General features: G+C 38.7%; 2 protein-coding genes across 6 annotated transcripts in view; one reads left to right on the plus strand and one right to left on the minus strand.

Annotated features, from left to right (window-relative positions):
• Window positions 1–3,596: 3,596 nt before the first annotated feature.
• Window positions 3,597–12,513, minus strand: MFSD9 (major facilitator superfamily domain containing 9). 2 transcript variants are annotated; one of them, XM_002193220.7, is made up of 6 exons: window positions 12,162–12,513; window positions 10,183–10,270; window positions 8,859–8,902; window positions 7,511–7,640; window positions 6,903–7,112; window positions 3,597–6,370 (listed from the first exon to the last, which is right to left on the minus strand). In XM_002193220.7, exons 1-6 carry the CDS (start codon window positions 12,264–12,266, stop codon window positions 5,583–5,585), a joined length of 1,365 nt encoding a protein of 454 aa, XP_002193256.6. In that variant the 5' UTR covers window positions 12,267–12,513; the 3' UTR covers window positions 3,597–5,582. The 2 variants fall into 2 exon arrangements, with proteins under 2 accessions (XP_002193256.6, XP_072788978.1); XM_072932877.1 differs by lacking the exon at window positions 12,162–12,513 and adding an exon at window positions 11,982–12,151.
• The window catches only part of TMEM182 (transmembrane protein 182), a 30,948-nt gene continuing 18,413 nt past the window's right edge, over window positions 11,472–24,006 (plus strand). The window contains exons 1-3 of one of the 4 annotated variants that reach the window (XM_072932886.1): window positions 12,562–12,610; window positions 14,028–14,066; window positions 23,188–23,287. In XM_072932886.1, the coding sequence (XP_072788987.1) occupies window positions 12,608–12,610; window positions 14,028–14,066; window positions 23,188–23,287 (142 nt within the window). In that variant the 5' untranslated portion in view covers window positions 12,562–12,607. Of the gene's footprint in view, window positions 11,640–12,561; window positions 12,611–14,027; window positions 14,067–22,398; window positions 22,749–23,187; window positions 23,288–24,006 lie in introns of those variants that run through there. The other 3 variants (XM_072932899.1, XM_030278907.4, XM_030278898.4) reach the window with 3 other exon arrangements.

Genomic DNA, 24,006 nt, shown 5'->3' on the forward strand with positions numbered 1-24,006 from the left:
CTTTCTTTTCTTTCTTTTCTTTCTTTTCTTTCTTTCTTTCCTGCAGAGGAAAATCCCGTGAGCACGTTTTTTGAGCCTGCAGAGGAGACATCCTTCGTATTGTATCAATTGTATCAGTTTGTCTGCTGGAGAATGAGCTGCACAATAAATCTGTCCTCGAGCACCATCTGATGGGGAAAGTCATGTATTGACTGAGGACAACATTTCTTGCTTTTTCAAGGAAACCACATCTTCAGGAGCGACTGGGAAACTTGCCAAAGCCACATACAAATATTTTGTTTCCAGATGGACTCTCTGCAGTATAGACATTTTAATGCATTTTTGATGAAGAAAGTCCAGTTTTCAGTGGGAAAACACAGTTCCACTCTGAATTAGGGTTTTCAGGATTTCCCCTTCAGCTCCTGAGAGGCCTATAAATTAAAATAGGATAAGAAAGTAGGTATAACAAGGCCTAGAGGAGAAAGATGCCCAGTTACCTTTTTAGGCAGATACTTGAAAAAAACCCAAAGAATAATTTGCTGAAAGAGCTAAAATTTTAAGGGCTGTCCTACTTGTTCTAAAGTATAATGCAAATTCCACTGAAACCAGTTCAACAAAAGAAAACCTTGCTTCATAACAATTTCTGTACTAAAGCCACATAGAAATCACATGGAAAAACAAAGTTAAATTTTTTGCCAAAATAACATGCCTGCTGTTATGAAGGGTATCTTGGGCTCTCTGGAAGCAAACACACTGCACCCTGCACCAACTTTTTTCAAGAGCTGCCAAGTCTACCAATTCCAGACAGCAGCTGCAGCTCCAAGAAATGCTTTAGCTGGTTGCCATTTCCAAAACTGTCCAAGTTCTGTCAACATCCCCCAGCCCCTGAAGAAAAGATGAAAGATTTTTAAATTGGATGCTGCAATGCTTTTTGTACCACAAGAGCTCTGGTTCAGTAAAAATATTCTTGTTAATGTGCATAAATATAGCACCCTAATTGCCACAGGTTTTGTTTAAAAAAGTCATTTTTTGCCACAAAAATCTGCCTTTTTCCAAAAAGAAAAATAAATTTTAAATACTTCATCTTCATTTTTCCTCTCTGAGACCTCCTATTTATTAGATGTTTGACAGAATGGAAGACTGGTTCTTACTGTGTAGCACATCTCAAAAAATAGTTCCTTGGTGCTGAGATTTAAAATTATTAAAAATTTGAATTAATTTCTCTTTGTAAGTTAAACAGGAAGTTTTTCAAGACTTCGCTTTAAAATAAGCTGTATATTCTCTCATTTCTAAAAGCAGTCTGACCTCCATTCACAATCATTTGATTCTCAAAGTTCAGGCTCCAGTACGCTCTTACAAGATTCATGATCAGCTCTTTATGAATTAGTGTTCAAGATTATAGCAATAACAGCACAGGCAAGTCTTGGATTGTCAAATGCCAAAGTACCAGGCTATAAAGGATCATTTGCCCAAGAGTATCCTGCAATACCCATAACCAGATTGGCACTGGCAGCACCCACAGAGGTTCCCAGCAGCAAAAATGTAATGGCACTACACGAAACCTGAAGTAATGAGCAAGCCAGGTCATAAACAGTGCTACTCCTATTTTGTTGCTTCATTATCTGCTCAATAATCAACTTGTTCTCAGAAGATAAGAATGATACTGACCTCTGTGATGGTGCTGCAATGAGTAAATTCAGAAGAAAGAAAATTCCAAAAAATGGAAGACTGCAGAAGTGGTGTACTGGGTTTGCATGGCAAGGTTTTGGTAGCGGGGTGATATAGTGGTGGCTTCTCTGAGAAGCTGCCAAAAGCTTTCCCTTTGTCTACTGAGCCCATGCCAGCTGGCTCCAAGGCAGACCCACCACTGGCCAAGGCCAAGGCAATGAGTGTCTAATAACATATTAGAAAAGAAAAAAAGAAGTTATTTTGTAGAAGCAGTTGTGGCCAGAGAAGAGAGGAGTGACAGAAACAACCTTGCAGACACCAAGGTCAGTCCAGGAGGGGAAGAAGTGCTCCAGGCTCTGGAGCAGAGGTTCCCCTGCAGCCTATGCTGAAGAACACGGTAAGGCACCTGTGCCCCTGCAGCTCATGGAGGACCACAGGGAGGAGATACCACCTGCAGCCTAGGAAGGACACCCATGTCACAGCAGGTGGATGCTCAAAAGAGGCTGTGACCTCTTGGGAAGCGCACAGGGGAGCAGGCTTCTGGCAGGACCTGTGGACCCATGGAGAGAGGAGCCCACAGCAGAGCAGCTTTGCTGGCAGGACTTGTGCCAGCAAACTTGAGGGATTCGCACTGGAGCAGAGCGTTCCTGAAGGACTGCACCCTGTGGTAAAGGGACCCACGCTGGAGTGGTTAGTGAAGAACTTTAGCCTGTGGGAAGGACTCACATTGTAGAAGTCTGTGGAGGACTATCTCCTGTGGGAGGGACACCATGCTGGAGCAGGGAAAGGACTCATCTCTGAGCAGCATCAGAAACAATGTGTGATGAACTGACCATCTCACCACTCCTTGTCTCCCTGCGCTGCAGCAGGGGAGGAAGTAGAGTAGAGCTTAGGAAGGAGGGAGGAGTGGCAGGAAGGTGTTTTTATTATTTATTTTACTTCTCATTATCCTGCTCTGATTTTGATTGGCAATAAATTAAATTATATCTCCCCAAATTGAGTCTAATTTTCTCATGACAGTAATCAGTGAGTTAGCTCTCCCTGACCTTAACTCACAAGTCTTTTGTTATATTTTCTCTCCTCTTCCCTGTCCTGTTCCAGTTCCAGAGGGGAGTGGCTTTGGTGGGTACCTGGTGTCCAGTCAGGGTCAACCCCCACCACAACTGATATGTTTAAAAAGGATCACTTTTAAGGATCTCTGAAGTACACAGCCTACCCCAACAGGGAAAAAAAAAAAATCTCACCTTTGCTTCATTATTTAAAGGCAACAAAATCAGTATGTATTTTGGGGAAGGGCAAAGACCAAAAAAACCCAAGAAACCAAACCAAAACCCAACCCTTCCTACAAGCCTAAGAAAGCTCACACAAAATAAAGTAACAGCAAGCAAGAGAAAAATCGTAATTTGCAGTGGTTTGCTGGCAGAAACTGTTTTCCTTTAGTCCATATTCAGATCTGGTTTGTTAGAGTCTCCTACAGAATATACTACAACTGGATTCAAGAAACAGCTGAGTAATTCAGTAGTTTGCCCACTAGACTGGAGCCAAAATTAGCTGCAACTGCTCCTTCCTCAATTTAAAATTTCTGTTTCTGCAGGAATGTCATAGAATCTCCACTCTCTGAACCTGCATGGTTATGGCAACTTAGAGGCAACACAAAGGGTGCAAATGTGTTCTCCAGGCACAAGGAACAGTAGCTTTAAGACCTTCATCTCAAACTGCAGAGTTCTCTATTTTATTTCTTATTTTTCATTACTGCCAAGCCACTTATTGGTTTAATCCTTGGTTCCTGTGCCCTTTATGAGAAATGTAGACAGATTCAAATTATTTTAACCAGAGCTTGAGGTAAAAAAAAATAAAGCATCCACACTTCACATTGATTTGATCACTTCTATTTTGTGCTGTAGCTTTAGCAGAGGAAGATGGGGAAAAAAACCACAGTGACATAATGATACATATGGAATGTCACTTCATTTTATTTCTAGTCCTTAAAGAAAAAAATAATACAGTGCAATTCCTCTGTACCTGTACAGAAAAGAAATGTTTCTTTGGCACTTCAGGAATAATTTTGGCCTGCAAGTAAAAAACTTATGTAAAATGTGCTGCAACGAGTCCCTGAGACCCACAGGCTTCCACAGATTTCTCAACTTGAGGCTTCTATAACCTATATTCAGTAGGATATGTATTAGGACAGATGTACACAGAAGTCAAATTAAATCAGTGCAGCAATTCAGAAGGTTAGATGTTATGTCATATGATCAACGAGTATTGGAAAAATTACTAAATCATTCATATATATGAATTTTTGAAGGATTTTTTCAACTCTTTTCCTTAACCTCTTGCTAGAGATGTAAAACAGAATGCTCTTACTTACAGAAGGGACGTAAAGGTAAAGAAAAAAAAATTAAAAGATGGAAAGAAACAAAACAGGAAATGTAGAGCAATAATGTTTTGGGCACCTACCAAGAAAGGCAAGAGAAGATAAGAGACTTGAAAATGCCTCAAGTTCCTAGGGAGAAATGAAACACGTATTACTGTAATAAGGAACTCTGAGTATATGTAATATGAAATGAGTATATGTATATGAAATAACAGTAGGAATAAGACACTGATTATGTCAATAAATAAAACAATTCAGAGTTGCATATATTAATTCCTATGGTGCTGCCACTGGAATCAATGGGGTTTCAGAAAATATTTGAATGCTAGCAGCAGGGGAAAAGGTAAAGAAGAAAATGAAAATAAAAAATACAAGCATTATCCATGATTGACCTGAAGCAGAAAGAGTGTTTGCACTGATGTGTTCAAGGAGAGAACTCAATTGCATAAAAACCCCCTAACCAAACACTTACGTAGTTGAGTTTTTACTTTCATCAAGTAATATAATGGAGATCATAGAGAACATTATCCAAGCAAAATACATTTTTTCCATGTTTCATATGAAATACAATGGTGACTGGAAAGTAATGAGCTTGAACAGTAAATAGCACAGGAGTGCTACAACTCTGTACAGCTCTGAGAGTAACCTTTCTCATGCCATGCACACAAATGAGGACTGAAAAACGAAGAAAACCGTTTTCTCTTGTTACTGAAATGTCACTTATGACTGAAATGAGACAGGATGCATTAATCCAGATCCATGAACTACTGCTAGATGCTCACACCTTTAGTCATTTGAGAGAATTAAGAAGGAAATTAAGAAGGAAATTGTTTAAATAAAGGTAGAAAAATTGCACAGGAAATAAAAATAAAGAAATTATGACAAAGTTCCTCAGTAGGAGTTATAACTAAACAGAAGCCACCAGTTCAAATTTCAATAAAACTTAAGTTCAGCCTCAGTTTGGGTCTGAATGGCCTTGTATTATTCTAAGATTAGGTCTTCTAGTACATGAAGTTAGTGTATACCCAATTCTCTTACTTGGGAAAGACCAGGAGTCAACAGGGGTTGCATGATTACCCTGAAGTGCCTAACCATGGTTCACAGAAAGTTTTCTGTTTACACAAAAAATCACATAAGCAAATATCCTGTTATATAAGCTACTGTCGTAACAGAGAAAAGGACACAGACCACAAAATAAGAAATTAAGGCCAAACATATTGCAAATTGTCCTTCTGATTAAATAACAAAAATTCACTTTTGATTCACCATTTTTAAACAACCTAAACACTGTTTCAAAAATGAACTACAAGCAGGATTTGTGCGTTTCCCAACATTCTTTTTTCCCCTCGAAAAAGGTTAAAAATCCCATTTAAAAAATCACAGTCAGCACAATACAGCAACATCTGCCCCTCTTAGAAATGTCCTGGTGTTACCTGTTAGAATAACATCTGTCTACACTTAACATCCCTGCAGAACATAACGTGCTTTCTTTAAAAATCATGTAATTACTTTACAAGCCTGGCAGGTGAAGATACATCTGTGCAATCCAAAGTTGTGACTACTGATTTTTTAACTTCACACTTCCATGACTACAGTATTTTTGTTTGTTTGCATTCATTATCACAATAGCAAATAATGCTAGTCCCACGGCTAGACTTGGAGGGCCACAAGGACTGAACTCCTGAGCGATTCCAGAAAGGAGTGGGGCAATAATACGTCCCACTGATGTCACCGACTGTCCAACACCCAGGAGAGTCCCGCTGGCCTCGTTCCCACCAATGGTCAGTTCCAGATCAATGATACAGGTACGGCCTATAGTAGTGGAGAAGGCCAAGAACGTGGAGGACAAAATGACCATCCATATGCTGGGTGCTGACACGTACAGGAGAATCAACGTGCAGGTAACAGTGCTGGAGTGCAACAAAAGCCTGTAAGTGTTGTGCCGATAGAGTCTTGTTATTGGTCCGAGCAGACAACCAGCCAGGACTCCAAGCGCACTGCTATAGCTCAGTAGGTATCCAGCAAACAAGCGTTTCACCCCAAATCTCTCCTCCAAGGCCAGAGTAAAGTTACTATAGTACAGCAGGATAGCAACAGACATCAGGAACCGCACTAAAAACACATCCCACAAATTAGAGCATGCAATTCCTTTAATTTTCTTCAGCACTGTTGCAACTTGGATCCATGGAGACTGGAAAAAACTACTGCTTGTCACGGCTCTACTAGTTGCTGATTTCAAGTGATGGTCATGATTTGATTTTGCTGAGAAACTGTTTGTTTCTTTGTCTTGGTAATGGTCCCTATTGCTAGAGTTTTCTTCACTCCAGGGTAACAACCAGACAAGACCTGTATAGATGAAGAAATTAGTTGATTTCATTCAATTGCATCAACTTTACATGGAAGACATTAGTTTGATTGTAACAATTTAAAAAATACTTCAGCAATACTTGTCCTTAAAAAAATTGCAACTATTAAGTCTATTGTAACTATTAAGTTATTCATGGTATTGGTTCAATTTTATATGCAGTGAAAGCAAGAAAGGAAAGCACTGAAATGCCACACTCACATGATAGAAACAAATCTAATGGCTAAAACCAAAATTCTAATTTCTAGTCTTCATCTTGGGCACATCAAAAACTCACATTTGTGTCTGAATGTAAAGGAGACATAGGCAGAACAAAGGAAAAGCACCTGGAGGATAACTGTTTCAAAATTCCACCCTTCCACACAAGTTCAAATTCAAACAGTAGTATTGGCATACAGAATGATTATGCCATAGATGATAAACACACTGTAGACTCAAGATATTACAAATGGCTTAAAAGGACAAAATGAGGAATGAAGGGACCCAAGATGCAAAATGTGACATACAACTTACCACCATTCAGAAGGAAGATAGAGGCACAGACGAAGGATGTTTGGTAAAAGCCACCTTTGAACTCTGCAAGGTAGCCACCAACAACAGGTCCCAGAATGAAGCCCACACTGGAGGCTGCATTGAAGCGCCCCATTACTAAAGGGCGATCCCTCTCTGAAACCAGGTCAGACAGCAGGGCTTTAGAGATGGAAAGTGTGTGTTTGAAAATACCTGCAACAAAATATAAACAAATCAAGAAACATGTATCTTTCGGTCCAAAAAAAAAAAAAAAAAAAAAAAAAAGACAGAATCTATCTCAAGTAACAATGGTCTGAATTTGTATGATTTGTATTGTTAAAATTCCATTAATCACAAATTCTTCAGTGCTGGAGTAAGCACCTTTGTGGGGTTTAGATGCCTGGCGGGTTAGGCCTCAACATTTCAAATTATTTTCAGGGAAAAAGAATAATGAGAATTCTTGATTTGTAGAGGCTTTTCCAATACTAAGGTCCAGTTGGTGCTACTGGGTGATGATGCTATGTGGCTATCCATATACCATTTCTCCTGTAGTAATTCTCAACCTGAGACTACAGGGAATTTAAATTGCAAAATGCCAAGTGTTTACTCACCTACAGGGACTCTAGAAATAGCAAACAGGAACACCGTGGTGGAATTTCCAAGAAGGAAGTAACCCAGTGCACTTAGAAGAATACAAGCAAGCAGGGAATACCGTCTTCCTACTATATCACTCCAGCAGCCCTTTCACAAAACAGGAAAGAAAGATTAGCTTTTTATAACACTAAGCTATGTGCAGCGATCAGTAAGTGCTTCTAAATTCAATTGAGACAAGACATCAAAGGACTGTCAATGAAAGCCTAGTAAGTTTATTATACAACATTCTTAAGTGCTCAAAATTTGAAGTCACAAGGAGAGCTCTGCCCTGCTGGCAGGCTACCTGCCAACATTATGAATCCTTTTAATGTTGTGTTTACAGAACTTTCTAATAAAAAAAAAAATCACCCTTATAAAGAGACAGTCCTGCAATAAATATCACAAAACATTGCCAGTAGAAGCCTTCTGAAAATCTTACCATAATCAAGCACAAATATTTGCTTACATCACTCAGGCTGCTATGTATTAAGACACTTGTTGAACATCTTAAAAGCAATGATCTTGGCAATGAGTTTGTCATCTGAGTGCAGACTCAAGAAGCAGTTTGCAGAGGGCAAATAGAAAACTTGCATTTATCATGCTTTTAAATCAGCTTGATTCACAAGAGGAAATACTTTTTAAAAAAGCAGACAACTGTCTTGCACTTCCAAGAAAATGCCGCAAAACTACAGAAGGAAATTATCCCAGGTGTCCTGCATAACAAACCCTGAAACAGTTCTCTTATGAGACATTCTCATAATCTTTTCTCTTCAAAACTAGAAAACTAGTACCAGGGTAATATTAGGATATAAAAAATCAATAGCTAATAGAAAACAAAACCTAACAAATAGCGAAGATGTAACAATTAATTTAGACCATACGGTGAATTACAAGACACTGCTCATTAAGCAGGGAAAGCAAACTAGACCACAGTCTATGAAAAGCTGAGTCATGAGACTGCTTTCTGGATAGGCTACTGCACTGAAGGAAACTGCTCTACTAGCACCAACTCTAGAGGAGATAGCCGTGTGTAACTGTGACCTGCTCAGTAATGTATCTGAGCCCAAATCTGTATTCTAGTTTTTGTCTAAAAACTATATTCTGTTTGGGCCTGAAAAACCTGGCAATTCCCCATAAAAAAAAAACCTGCCATTTCTCATGCAAACTGAAAATTGGTTCCTCCAAGCAAAATGTTATTGTATGAACACTTTAAGCATTTTCAAAATGTCAAGAAATACTATTATTAACCACATCTTTCCCCCCCCCGCCCCCCACTAAAATCCATAGAAATACCAATATGCTCTGGAATACAGTGTCAGAACTCACCACAAACGTGCTGGAAAATAGCTGCATTATACCATAGAGAGATCCTAAAACAAACAAAATACCAGTGTTAAAAATTAAGCTTTTTTTTTAATGAAAGCTGCACAAAATTATAAATTATTAAAAACTGGAAATCAGGGGAGTAGTTTACTAGGAGAATGGGAAGAGGGAGCAGGACAAACCAAGGGTGGAGTTCAGCATTTAATAAAGGAAATAGTTTCAGGGAATGACAAAATAAAAAATAAAAAAGTGCTGAAAAGTTGTAAAACTATGTAAGCTAAAATGACGTTGCTTTGTATGGTGTATTAAACAAAACCAATCTTGGCATTTATATCTGCTTTCTCAGACTCGGGAGAGAATTTCCCTACTGAAAACGACTTTCTACTTGGTCCTTAAGTCTACTACAAGGCATCACAGAAGCCCAGAAGAAAACATGGACCCTACTTTCTCATTTTGGAGGCTAGGAGTTCAGCAGCATTTAGTGACAGAAGAGAAGGAGCAAAGAGAAACAGAGAGAAACATCTGCTAGATGCTTTCATGTATAAGAATACACCTCAAACCTATTTTTTTTCTAATGTTAAAAATCAAAGCAGACTGTTGAAATTAAAACATATTTCTGACTAGTTGCTCCTTAAAATAATACAGTCAGCTCAGTGTAGAAGAAGAATTATTTCATACAAAGTGTTAAATAAGAAAGAAAATTAATAAAACTGAATAACAGTTCCCGTGTCTGGGAAAGAAGAAAATACTGTATCACTCCAAACCATAAACAATACCATAAAAAGTTCTTTAAAGCCACAGAACTTGCCTTAGCACTAAATATTTTAAGATAAAATTCCAAATCTTGAGAATTTATTTGTAAACACTCCTAATGTGAATAAATATTTTGCCAAGACAGCTGTAAGGATTTTAATCAAACTGGGCAGAGTCATGGACACTGGAAAACTTTGGAGAACCAGCTGCAGAAGTACCATTTGCAAAGTGTAAACAACAATAAAACTACAAGCAACACCCCTGGCTATCCAAATTGCTAACCTGTGAATTCTTGGATGCTGGGAAGTAGCTGTAAAAATGCTACTGCAAGACGTCCTTGTTCTTTCCAACTGCGCTCTTTCCCAAGCATGTGCTTTTGGCTACTGTCAGTGCAAGAGTTTGGACAGGTCTCTGGGTCTAACACAGTATGGCTGCCCTATAATTTAATGTGGAAATTGTCTTTATTTTTTATTCTGCTATTAGCAAGGAAGAATTGTGTTCCAATGTCCAATTTGCAGTAAGGCAAAATCCAGACCTTATCTTACTCTTTCATAAATCAAGTATTGCAACTCACCTATGATTCCAGCAACTGTATGACTTGCTCCTAGAGATTTGATATGAAGATTCATTAAAGGAACCACCATGCTCACCCCAAATATATCCTGAAAAGAAGGCAGGAAAAGTTTTAGTAACTTCCACAAAGACAATAGCAACCTGGCTTAGTAACAGTCAACATTAGAAAAATAAATTAAGAAAATGTAAATTATCTCCATATCAAAACAAGGTTAAAAGAATTTTTTTCATATTTCAAAACACATAAACTGAAAGATAAAGGATTGCCTCAGAGAGATGTTAAACCTATTAAAATATCAATTCTCTTCCCCCACTCTAGATACAATCCTTCTGAAGATATTTATTTGAACATTAAATATTCCTTTAAATATATTAAACTTTACCTGTTTAAGAAGAAAAGTACTTTGTATCAGCGCTTTAAATTCAAAGTGGTCTTATTTCAATCACCTAAACATACTTTTTATTTGTGCAAAGAACAAAAAGTATACAAAACAATATACAAAAGTGTATTTTGAAAAATGGTATTTTCACCCAACTATGACAGGAAAGAAGCTACAATAGATCTAAACCTACTAAAAGACTGCCTTTGTGTATAGCTTAAGAAATGTGACAAGGCAGAAACTTGAAAAAAAATAATAAAGGAAAAGCATAATTGAAAAACATTTTGTAAGAGGAGGGTAAAGGACACTTCCGATCCTGAGAAGTACAAAGATCTCCTACTCGTTCCTTTTGCTTTATTGCCTTTTGTTAAGCTCACCACTTTGACCCAGTAGTTCTTTCAGTACTACTAGAATCTGGCACAGCATCCAATGTCCCTTGGAGCTTTCATCACTGACTGCTTGAACTGAAAACTTAGACTACCTCAAAGACTGATTAACTCTAACAATGTGTGTCACTAAGCAAATTCTCACAGTCTGTCACTAATTATTTTTTGATGGTTGAAATTGAGGCTTACAAGGTTGGAATCAATTAATTCATTAGCATGAACAAACAGAGCACACCACTTTCAAACATCTTCAGTAATAACAGTCTTAAGTGTCATCTGTGAACCTGAAGAAAGGTTCAGTGACCTCGTCCAGGTCATCAATGGAGACACTAAGAAGTACAATTATCAGACTACACCCTGGCAGTACTGGACTGTCACAGGCATGCAGGTAGAGCAAGACCCATTAACTACAATCCTTTGACGGGTAGTTACATCTTATTCCACTGTGAAATTCCTTCTGTGGAGTGACAGGCTGTATTTATTTGTCAGGCTACAGGAAGTTTGCATCATCACATCCTCTACAAGGACACTCACTTGGTTGATTTTTTTGTGTGCTCCAGCTCACTGTCAACAAGCCATTTCAGGGCTGGAGAACCACAGCGTTTAAAAGTCAGTCAAAAGGAGCAAATTTCTCTGGGATATTTGCTCCAGGACACAAACCAACTGGGTCGTTTCAATTGCCCAGCCTAAAAGTAAGTAAGACAGTTACCTTGACATTTCACAGCGCAAACTCGTACTAATTTTGTATTCATTTTCCAAGTCGTCGCTTTTAATTTCAAATTAATTAATCGGCACTTTCCTGAGGCTCAGGAGTCACTACAGAATATGAACTTTTAAAAGCCTGTTCATTCAACAAGGAACTTTTTTTTTTTTTTATGTTTTAGAGAAACATATTTTTAAGGGGTTTTGGTAAATTTATAGGAACCACGGGTATTTCAAGGAAACAGGAAGCAGCTCTCTTATAAGCACCAAGGCAAGACTCAGCTTTTCGGGGGTTACGCTATTCCATGGCATTCACAGGATACAAATCCGACCTGTGTGTCGAACTGCGCGGTTGTCTGCCCGGGTAAAGCGGCCCAGCAGCCGGAGCCGAGGGGCGCTGCGGCGATGGGGGCGACGCGCCCGGAACCAGCAGCCGTGGCCTGCCAAGGAGCCCACTCCCGTTCCTGGCGCGGCCGCCGCCGCAGGCCGCGGGCCCCGTAGCCGCCGCTTACCAGGAATCCCACCACATAGAGGCACCGCACGAAGCGGGCGGACGCGGCCGGGCTCGCCGTGGCCGCCCGGTCTCCGTTGCCCTCATCCTCCTCCTCCTCCTCCATGCGGGCGGCGGCCTCGGGCCTGCGCAGTGCCCGCGGCGCGGCGGAAGCGGAGAGGCGGCGGCGCCGGCGGGGGGCGAGTCTCGGGTGTTGTTTCGTTTGACGGGGTGCTCCCTCTGTGTTCCCTGTGTCCTCTTTTTTGGACGAAGCCGGGGTAGAGCAAGGCTCCCTGCCGGCCTCAGGAGCCGTCGGGGTCCCACACACACCTCTGTAGGACTTTGCCCTTCCTGCCTCTTGCGTGTTTGTACGGGAAAAAATTTGCAACCCGTCCCCTCGGGGCCTGAGGCTCTGGGGAAGAGTCAGGTGGAGCCAAGGGGCTTTGGAAACAAATATGCCATAGGAGCATGGTAATGGATTCCCTGCACAGTTTTTGTGGTTGCTGTAGAAAGATGGCTTTTTGGCCCTTGCATCTCCGATCATGCCTATCCATATGGAAAGCGGCCGTGTCCCAGCGCTGCTGCTGTTCCTCGGCCATCGGGCTTGGCCCGGAGCCTGCATCAAGTGTTTCTGCCAGCAAAATGTTTTCCTGCCTTGTTACGTGGCATATGATGGTGGCATTGAGCCAAGGAACAAGGGCCTCCCTCTTTCTGCTTAGGACGTTCACTGCTGTGCTGTGTTTTTGTTAAAAGTCAGGGATAGCTGGAATTGTTGACGACTAGTATATTATAATGCATTTGCATCCAAACCAGTGAAGCTTCATCAGTCTCTCAGAAGAACTGGTGTGATGATGCTATATGGAAATAATTGTCACATGCAAAATGTGACCACCCATCTTTATGTTGGAGTCAGAGGTTGGCTCTTTTATATAGATGTTTGGCCAGGGATCAGTAAAATTGCTGCAGTTTTAAATACTTTTAAAAATGCACAAAGGAAAAGGAGATGCTTTAACTTTTTTTAAAATTATCAGTAAGAAGAAATTTTTGCAAAATGTTGATGATTCTTATGTTTTAAAAGTTAGCATGAGTTGTAAGTTAGCATGAAGAAGATCATTCAATAATTGACAATAGCATAACTTCAGTTCTATCTTCATGTTTTCAGAAGAAATAAATATCACAGGTTTGAGGATCTTTTACAGATTTAGGTCACAAAAAAGGAAAGGAGAGGGGAATGTGGTTTTCCTATGATTATTAAAAACTAAGGTAGAAACCCCCCCAAATACCAAAAGTGTAAAGAAAGACATATTTCTAGATATGTAGCTTGTTTATAAGAAACCAAGGCAAAACTTAGTATCTGCATAGGGACAAAGATGTTCTCAGAGTCCAGACAAGAATAACTCAGTTGTTTAATATCCCGCTGGCTGTGATGTTTTTGTGTTGAGTTAACCAATATATCCTATTAATTTATTTCTTTGAGGCCACTTTGAATAACAAATTCTCTCAGTGAGGTTTTTAAAATTCTGGATACAACACTAACAGTGATCAGTTGCACACAATTTCTCTGAAATCGACAAAATGGTGACAAGATGCTGAAATATTAGAGCATCCTGGGAATTGCTGCTACATTGTCTGCTCAATATTGCGCTAATTCTATCATTGGTCATTTTAACTGATAGAAGAAATGGAAAGTGCCTGAAAATTTATTACAAGAAAGTATTCAAGAGGTGGATGATTAAAAGACATTGCAAGGGTTTAGGAACTTTTCCTGGGGTCTAAGGGACATTGACTTCTATGCAAACAGTGAGCCCAGCTGAAATTTTTAGGGTTTTAAATGTTAGTCTCTGCTATAAGTCTCTGAAACCAGTTAGCTATTCTGTATTTTTCTCAGGTTCTGAAGACCACAGTGATCAAATATGATGGGGACAAGGTATTGCAGGCAGGAATATTGAATTCCCTGGCAATGAAAACCCTTAGGTTTTGTGTGTTATTTCAAGCTATCTCCATGCACAATGATTTGTAAAGCAGAGAACAGCCAAAGTTTATGACATAATACAAACTATTCAAGGAAAAAACCCCAGGCATTTAGAGAACAGATAGGTGTATCTTCCTTTAACAGATCTCTTACTGCTTTTTTCCTGGTGAACTTGATCATATTGTTAAAGAATTGTTCATCTTACATTCTTACATAATTTACCAAATATATAAGAAAAAGGCATTAATATATAGTAATGGACAAATATCTTTGTTACTTTTAAACTGAAGGCAGATGATTTCAGCTGCCTCAAGGTTCCTACTCATGTTCTGTAATCACAATTACAAAATTTAGACAAAGGCTCTCAAACACAGAAATCTTAAGATAAATGTTCTCAAATAAAGTGGTTATATGTCTGGAAACTGGATAAGGAAATTGACTAGCAATTAAAGGAATGAAATACAATGAAGACCATTTATCAGAGTCCTAAGGAAAACAGACGGAGTCTAATATATTTGGGAGCAGAATTACATAGTTGGTTGATTAAAATGATATTATCAATATAGTACACTTACATACTTTAAGGTATTTGACTTGTTAATGGATGGTTCTTAAAAACAGGTACACAATAGATGCTCAGAAGTGGCCAGCAGCATGTGTGTTCAGAAATGCCTAGATGATCCTCTTATTTCTATCTTTTTCCCCCGTGACCTGGTAGTAGCAATTGAATGAAAATTATTGATTTTTATGGATAATGGTAGAACCAGGAAGAATATGCAGATTACTGTCACTACACAATCAAAAGCACAAAAGTACTCTGTTTTCATTATATGTAAGGAAGGTAAGTGTGAAGTGCATCATGCTAGAAACAAAGTATGAGGTGCACCTCTCTGTTGTGACAGTGATTATGAGATGAACTTGGTAGTCATAGTACTCAGCCAGCAACTTTAAGCTTTTTATTGTTATTTTGTTTCCCCCCAAAACACTCATCTTTTTTATAAGATATGGAGGAACCAAAAATAAAAAAAACAGGAAAGCTTTATTACATATGTATCTGTTTTTGTTTGTATACTAATGCAACATTGTGTCTAGGTCTGCTGTCCTAATTGAAGATAAATTTTTCATAAATAGAGAGGGTTTAAAAAAAAGTAAGGAGAGAGATATTTTAATGATAGAAGGAACATTTCTTCTAGCATTGGGCTGCCAGAGATCAGATTACCTGCAGCCTTGTTGGGCTATTCTTGCCTCAAATTATGAATGGGAGGAGAACTAGTCTGTGGGAGAATGTCTGAGATTCAGTTTGCTCATAAGAGGAAGGGATGAGGAATCTTCAGTCTTTTAGTGAAAACATCTACTGTAAATATTTTGTGCCACCTGCCAAGCAAGGGCTTGAGGCAGTCTGCAGCTGCTCTTCCTCAGCCAACTCTGTGGCTGTGTGTGCTCTAAGTGACATAGTGACATAGTGAAAGCATTGATGGAAGTCATCTGGAATCTAATAAATTTTTTTTTAAAAAGATCCTCACATTACTTCAATAGTGGAGAAAATTTTAAACCTTATGAATTCTTAAATAAAGTTTGTAAAATACTTCTGTGAGACAGGTCTAAGAGAACTACTCTGATTTATTCCAGTAAACGGAATGTATTCTTGAATTCCTGCATTACAAATAGGTAAGGTCAAGACCCTCAAATGTGCAATTTGTCACCAAATTTAGTGAATCTAACAATGACTTATTTCATTCTAGCTTACTGCTTCAGATCATTATGGTAACTTCAACAGTAATTTCAACTTTTCATATACAAATTGAGCGAAGTAGAAAAAGTTACAATCCAGTGGTCTAGAACATTTTACGAGGTACTTGTAAATGAACTTGAGTTTGGAATCTGCTGTTAATCTTAAAGACATTTAAAGTGTTATCTGTCTGAAAAGATCTGTAAATTTAAGGAATGTGGAAAGAAACCTTTTAATTGATGCCACCCTCAAAGCTGTAAATGAATCACATTGGTATGTCAGAGAGACTTAGAAAGCATTTATAAAACAGCTTGTTAAAAGAAGGAATTATTTCAGGCATTGGGTCTACTTCTTCCCTTCTGGAGTTTTTCATGGCAGCATAACTAAGGCCATGTGGCTTTTTGTGTTTCTTTCAATTAATGTTTAACAGATAAAATCAATACATTGGGAATGGTTTAGATACTATTGATCCTTCTCTGGAGCAGAAGGTGGCCAGGATGACTCCCATTGATCTCAGTCTTTTTTCTGGTGTATCAGAGTACTCTTACATTACACACATCATTCCCCACTCTCTATGCTGGACCCCCTCCCCCAGTCCTTTACTGCTTCAAAGAGTACTCTAATTTATTTAAATATTTATTTTAAGTTCAGTTGCTCTGTAGAAGTTGGAAGGGCACAGAAGGATGTAAAGGCTAGTTCCTCAGGCTTCCTGAATAAATCCAAAAATATATATGTCAGAAAGTGTCTGTACAGTAAATGGAAGTTGTTACAGCCCCAGAGTGAGATTCATAGTAGCATCCTGCTATGGAAGGACCCATGTAACAGGAATGGTGAAGAAGACTCCAGCTTTTAATTTCTGACTATTTATGCATAACTACTTTTATAGGAAACTTCCTGAAATACCTCCTAGAATTAGGCAACTCATTCATTTCTGTGAAAATTGCGCATGTGATGTGTCATGACTTTAAAGTGTTGAGGGGAACACTACTGGCATTGGCCTGGCTTTCCTATAATTATATGAAAAATTCAGAGCACTCACAATGGTGATGTGATAAAGGAACTGAGATGCACATTCTTGTACTTCTGATGATTCTAGTTATCTTGTCCAGTTTGGAAAGACATGGATTCATCACACCTTGATTCAGTGTTATGACACAATTAAGAAAGAAATTATACTTTGCCTTTTTACCTATTTTATCTAATGTAGATTTAATGCAAGATATAATATAGAATGGGATATATGAAACAGAGTGATCCACTCAGTCATACTAAAGTTTTGTTTTACTTTCTGTGGCTGAATAAATCTGTGATGCTTTGTATTGCCAAAGTCCTGAATACAGAATGGGTATAAGACAGGGTCCAAATGGGATGTGCACCCTGGGTACGTCAGGGTGATTACAAGTCTGTCATGTGTTCCTGCAGGTGGCTAACAGTGGGTACTGGATGCACAGAGATGTGTAAAAGTAATGCATCATAAAGAAAATTTTTCTTGTTGGTTTATTAGAATTCCTGTTGAAGCTTTTACTGACATATGGACTGCTTATGTCTCTTCTGTTCTTACTATCATCTCTGTAATCTTATTGTAGCTCATGCTGAATGAATGAGTCAGTAATACCTGTGTTCAGAATAGCTTGATTTCCTCCTTTTGTGGGGGACTTCAGCACATTTCTACAATCTCCACTCAGGTTTTACGTGACTCAGCCATGTAACCTTGCTGCAAAGAAAGTAGATGGTATCCTGGGCCTTATTAGGCAAAGTATTGCCAGCAAGTTGAGGGAGGTGTTCCTTCCTCTCTGCTCACCACTCGTAAGGCCACACTTGGAGTGCTGTGTCCAGTTCTGGGCTCTGCAGTACAAGAGACACATGAACACTCTGGAGGGGGTCAAATGATGGACAACTAAGGTGGTGGAGGGACCAGAGCATTCTCTCCTATGAGGAAAAGCTGAGAAAATTAGGACTGCTATGCCTAGAGAAGAGAAGGCTCAGAAGGAGTTTTATATAAATACCTGGTGGAGCCAGGCTCTTTTCAGTGGTGCCCATTGACAGGACCCGAGACAGCGGGGACAAGCTGAAACACAGGAGGGTTGCTTTGAACATCAGGAAACACTTTTTATTGTGAAGGTGACCAAACACTGGTAGGTGTTTGGTCAGACAAGGAGGATCTGGAGTATCCATCCTCGGAGATACTGAAAAACTGCCTGGACGTGGTCCTGGGCAATCACTTCTAGATGGTCCTGCTTGAGTAGGGAGATAGACAAGATGACCTCTAGAGGTCCTTTCCAACCTCACAATCACTCTGTGATTGTGTGACTTGTGATCTGATTTTTTTTTTAGTATTAAGAATAAAGTGGTTGTATCTCAAACTAGTTATTCCAGACTCTCTGTTGGTCAGTGAACAAACCAAACCAAACCAACAACCGCCCAAAGTGATTGTACTTTTAGGGCACGGTTGCTTGCACATTGATGTGGTCATCCAAAAAAAGGTCAGACAGACTGTGCCATAAAAGTGGTGTATGACTATAGAGGAAACCTGAAGTGACCAGTTTAAAGATGAACTTCAGGCACATATTTCATGGACAAGAGGTGTGCAGAGTATGCTGTGCAAGGTGTCTGGCTGTTTGTCTGCCTAGTACTCTGCTGACAAGTGATGGTGTCAGTGCAATAGGTAACATCTGCCCAGCTGGGGAAGATGAACAGAATGAGGATCGGAATCAGCGGGTGAGATACTCCCATTACTGTTCAGAACAGTAAATGAGCATTGAGGTCTCAGAAGGACTCAGTTCTGAGGCAGTTGCTGAAATTGTTTCTTGGTATGTAATGAGACATGCAGCCAGTTCTAAAAGGCTGTTTTTAGATCATGGGCATATCTGCCAGCACAGATAAGGAGCTGCCTGCCAATTCCAAACAGACGCACCCGACACTTACTCAATCACACACACAAACATAAACAAGCAAATAAACAACATCCCCTTCCCATAAATATCTTTTTTTACACTTCAGATGGAAAAGGAAAAAAAGAAACAGCCTGCTATTGTTTTTTTTTTTTTTTTCTTTTCTATTTTTAAATACAAGGAGGGGCTCAGATATAATATTGAAGCTGGAGCTATTATATGCATAAATGAAATATGCAGATTCAGGAGTTAATTTAGCCCTATCTATCTGGTGAATAAACAGAAATAAAATAAAAAAAACTTTTGCAGCTTTTTAAAATGAGCCTGGAATCTATCCATTATGTGGGTCCTTCAATCTTCACACTATGAGTCAACAAAATCCATGAATGTTGGGCTTAATTAATCAAATTGATTGAATACTAAAGCTGTTTTAATTACTTCATTGTCATTACAGTAGGGATAAATTTGGCTAAGTCATTTTGGTATAAAATGACAATATTTCTGCAGAAATTTAGGAGTTTTGAAAGGAGTTAGAGAATTACTTTGTTTAAGATTGAAAATAATTATTATTTTGCCTCGATAAGCTTGTCCCTGTTTTCTCTCCCTTGAAACTTTCTCTGTTCTATTGAGGAACCTTCAGAAATTAATTTAATTAAAGAAAAAGGCCCTGAGACTTTCTTTGAGTATTCAAGTGGTGGATAACATGAATTTTTAAGCTGACATAACAAGTCTTAACATGGCTTCTGCTTCATTCTTGACATAGACAGGCATAATACTGGTGATGTTAGAGTATTTGGAAGATAACACTGCCAGAGAATGTGCCATAAATATAAAAGCGAATAATTAAATTAGATCCTCTCAGGATGAACATGCTAAACTGAGACCAGAGTGCATGTACAGTATATTAAAAATAAATACTTGCACTGCACAGGCAGTAATTCAGCTGTCATTTGAATTTAGTGAAACTTTCCATGCAAGCTACTCACAAGAGTAAGTTACTCTCATGCAGAAACAGGGTCACAGTGTAACTGACATACTTCTGTCCTGAGGGCGGGTAGGTGCAACATGACTGGAACTAGCCATTTGATGTTTTTTGGTAGTTTGTTTTATTAATTGTGGTTCAGTGGCTGAGACAGCGGTCTGGAGTTCTCTTTTTACTTCTGATTTAATGTTGGAAAAGTTCACTGTTGTGACATTATAAGACCTCCCATTATTTAGGATGAGCTAAGTGGCATAGTGTTAAATTAAACAGTGCATTAGAATTAATTTTTACTAGATATCATGAACAACTTTATAAAATTATTTTGTTTATGTTGGACTATCTGTATCTTTGAATTTCACTGTATGAAATTCTTGAACTTTGGGTCAATGCTTTCTAAGGTCACCCATACACCATCAAAATGGTTGGGAACTCCAGTTCACTGAGTAGGATTCAGTTGCAGATGAAGACCTTTGCAATCAGACATCTCCATGGGAAATATGGATCTTAAGTTGATCGAGGTCTGGCTGGAACACTCAGTGGTGCCTCCAGGATGGTCTGACAAGCTAATAGAGCCTGGCTTCAGAGGTAGCCTGGGTGGCACAGGTGGTGTGAACCTGGCCTGTAGTTGTCACTCAAGAAAGGTGTTGGCTTACTCAAAGTCCCTTGTGGTACCTGCCTGCTCAGTGTAGATGCCTTAGACATCCTGGAGTACCAGCTGTGGGAGGTGACAACAAGGCCACCACATCGCTCTTTCCAGACGTGATTCAGTCACCATCATGTAGGGTTCTATTGTCATCCAAGGGGAGAGGGGGCACATAAGATCCCATGTGGAACTAGCAGGTATTTTAAAACAGAGAGGGAAATATGCCCTTCTGGCATGGCAGCTGAGAGCCAGCAGGATACTCTGGAACTGGCTAGAACTATGTGTCTGCCCAAGTGCCTGAGCAGAGCCCTGGAGTCTAATCTAGGTTGTGATGAACTGCTCTCTGGCTCCACTGAGTGTGATCACTACTGGTTATGATGGAAAGACATTTAGCTTATATGAAATTGTTTAAATTTGGGTATAGTAGTGCTGAACAGAATCCTACTTTTTTTTGGGGTTTTTTAAAGACATGTTAAAATAGAATATTTACTGCAAGGGACCTACAGTAATTATCTAATCCACCTGCCTGACCCCTTCAGGGCTGACCAATAGTTGAAGTATTATTCCAAATTGCAAGTAATCATTTTTATTTGATTTTATAGCACATCCTATGTGTTCTTATTTTTCCAGATTTTTTTGTTTTCTTTAATAATGAACAATAAAACATCGCTTTCCAAAATTAGGTTTCCAAACACCTCTCTTCTCCTGTATCAAAATGAACTGCATCAGTGGCTGTCAGGAAAAGCAAATATGACATAAAAGAGTCTGTTTGAATATTCATTTGCTGCTCTGCATACACTAAAATGCTGAAGTGCAAAAAAGGCCACAAAATATTAGATGTGTTTGTGTATGAAATTACTATAGTATCAGGTTTGAATAAAATATGATTAATAACAAATGTGATGTTGGGCAGATTGTGTAGTGGTATAAAACCACTGAGGACACAAGACCAGTTCATCTGTGTAGAAATGAAGGGAGGTGGTAGAAACAGTGTTTTCCTTGCTGTCCTCAAGCATGCTGTTGCACTGTCCAAACCAATACTGGCATATTGAAAGCAGGAGTCCCTCTGGAGTTCAAAGTTTATTGCCATAAAATGTTGTGACAAGTGTTTTCTGCAGTAAACTGGTTTAATTTTTCTCTTGAGTCCAGCACTTCCCAGTATGCAATATCAATGGAAAATTCTACTCTGGTGATAAATAATTCCAATGAAATTTTATTGGGTAAGGACTGTACGATCTGGTGCATGTTGTATAAACTCTATACAGTTCTATAGGAGCATTCCCTGTAAGCCATGAGAGATGAATGGGAAGGCCTGCTTGGCATAAAATGAAGTTGTTGAAAAAGCTTTTTTCTTGTACAGTGAGTGTGTGTAATTTAAATGTTTTACTTCATCACTTTCCAAACAGCCAAAGCATGTTCTTGGGAAAGTGACTTATTGTATTAAAAAGATTGAAGTTTTTTATCAGGTGCTTGAAGGAATTTTTAACTGCATAAATTTTTGATCTATGCAAAAAAAAAATGTGTCTGAATAAATAAAGCATTTAGGTGTTTTTGTGTTTAGTGTTGCTAAAGTTATTACTGTAAAGATAGGATGTAAATTTTTAAAGATTACTGTATTTTTATTATATAGGACTTTTCAGAGGCATCTCTTCATTTTGGCTACCATATTTTAAAATTCTATAAAAAATCCTCAGCCTTCCTTTTGTAATATGACTTATAGTAACTTCTTTGTTGGTGCTTCCTTTCCTGCTTGCAGATAAGGAAACATTCACCACCAGGCCTGAACTTTGGGAGTCCTTGCTAGTACTGCATGCTCTGTAACACTGCTCACGTAGATGGACAGATCCATTGCAACTCCATCTCCACTGGTGTTGATGCACCAGCTGCAATAATATTTCAAGTCAATCCCTCATTAGTTAGGGGAAGGTCAGCTATTTCTGACTGGCCTCGCCCGGACAGCGAAACAGAGCAAAGCTCTGCCATCAGTGTCCTAAAATAGAAGGCCCTTTTCATCTGTCAGACTTGAGTCAGCCACATGGAACACAAATTTGGAGACACAAATTGACTCACAGGGCATTGGGAAGAAGGGCACAGGCAGAAAGTCAAGTGAAGAGAAACTTCTTTAGATATGAGCTGTATTCTCCAAACAGTTTTTTAGTTATTTACACAATAATTTGTTTTAAATTTATTTTATTGCTAACCTTTTAAGTAATTAAGGTGTTGTTTTTTATTTTCCCAAATAACTTCAATAATGAAACTGAGTGTGGGGATATTTTTTGGAGGCTTCTTTGCAGCTCTGGGGGTTTTGCTTTTTTTGGTGGCATTTGGAACTGATTATTGGCTTCTTGCTACAGAAACAGGAACTTGTTCAGAAGCACCTGAAGGTGCTGGGGTTAGTATGAACTTTTTATTTATAATGAGGATTATATATGTAGAATTCTTGGATGTGTTCATTTTCTAAGAATTTACTTCTATATAGACTTTTGAATATACTAATTTTGTTTATTTTTCTAAGAATTTAATTCTGTATATACTTTTGAATATACTCATTTTGACCTTCTGGAGGCTTACAAGCCTGCCTGAAAACCTCTTATAATCATTTGTAATCAGCTCTGAAATGAATTTTTATTTTGTGATACTGCTTTTGAAATATGATATTCTTTCAAAAGAAGAATGACTGTTTATAAATGCTATAGCTGACCTAAATTCAGACAGGTTGTGTGTCATTATGATAGCAGTGTTTTTTTTACCTAAACATCTAACTGAACTTAATTCTTTCAACGGTTCAAAAGTTGTATGATAATGGCTTTCTTTTTTTCCTTCCTCTGTAGGGAGAGAAGGCCACTTTCCATCATGAAGGTTTCTTCTGGAGGTGTTGGTTTAGTGGAAATGTAGGAGATAATAATGGCAGCATGTGGAATTTTTGGTATAGTAAGTATTTTTTTCCTTTTACATTATCTATAGTAGTTTGTTCTCAAATTTGTTGGGATTTAGCGTGTTTTTTGTTTTTCTTTGTGTCTTATGAATCACTAGATTTCATATGGCTTCTTTGGGGATCAGGTTCTTCAGCTATCCTAAAATAAATTATTGACACACAATTTTATAATCTATAGGAAACCCCAGGACAAAATAATACAAGTTTAGCAATCAGATTACACTGTGATTGTTATGGATGTCCTGTTAACCTGAGTCCATTCTTAGCTACAAAGTGTTTTCCACAGCTCTGTACCACAGTGACACAGCCCTGTAACTTTTCAAAACTGTTAAACAGTTGGTGTATTTCTGTTAAGTAGGGAAAAAGAACTTAGTGGTTGGCCTGGTCCATGAATTTTTGCTTGGGGAATTTCTCCATCTGTTCTTAACTGACTACAAGTGGGTTAAGAAGGGAATGGGAACTCCACAGTGAAAATGGTGTAGGACGCACCATCTCCAGAAGAGTTTCTTTATTACATTTACAGATGACTGGTTGCTTTCTTTCACTACACCCAGGGTTCTGAGATAGATAGAATTACAAGATCAGATAGTGTTTTACAACCAAAATCTCCCATTTAGAAGTCAAGCAAAACTTGAAGTCTCCAGTCTTTGACACTCCCTCTGAGGTAGGAAGCTCCCTCACCTTATTGCAAGATTTCCATAACCTTTGTGAAAAG

This window comes from Taeniopygia guttata, chromosome 1, assembly GCF_048771995.1.
Source record: "Taeniopygia guttata chromosome 1, bTaeGut7.mat, whole genome shotgun sequence".
Lineage (NCBI taxonomy): Eukaryota > Metazoa > Chordata > Aves > Passeriformes > Estrildidae > Taeniopygia > Taeniopygia guttata.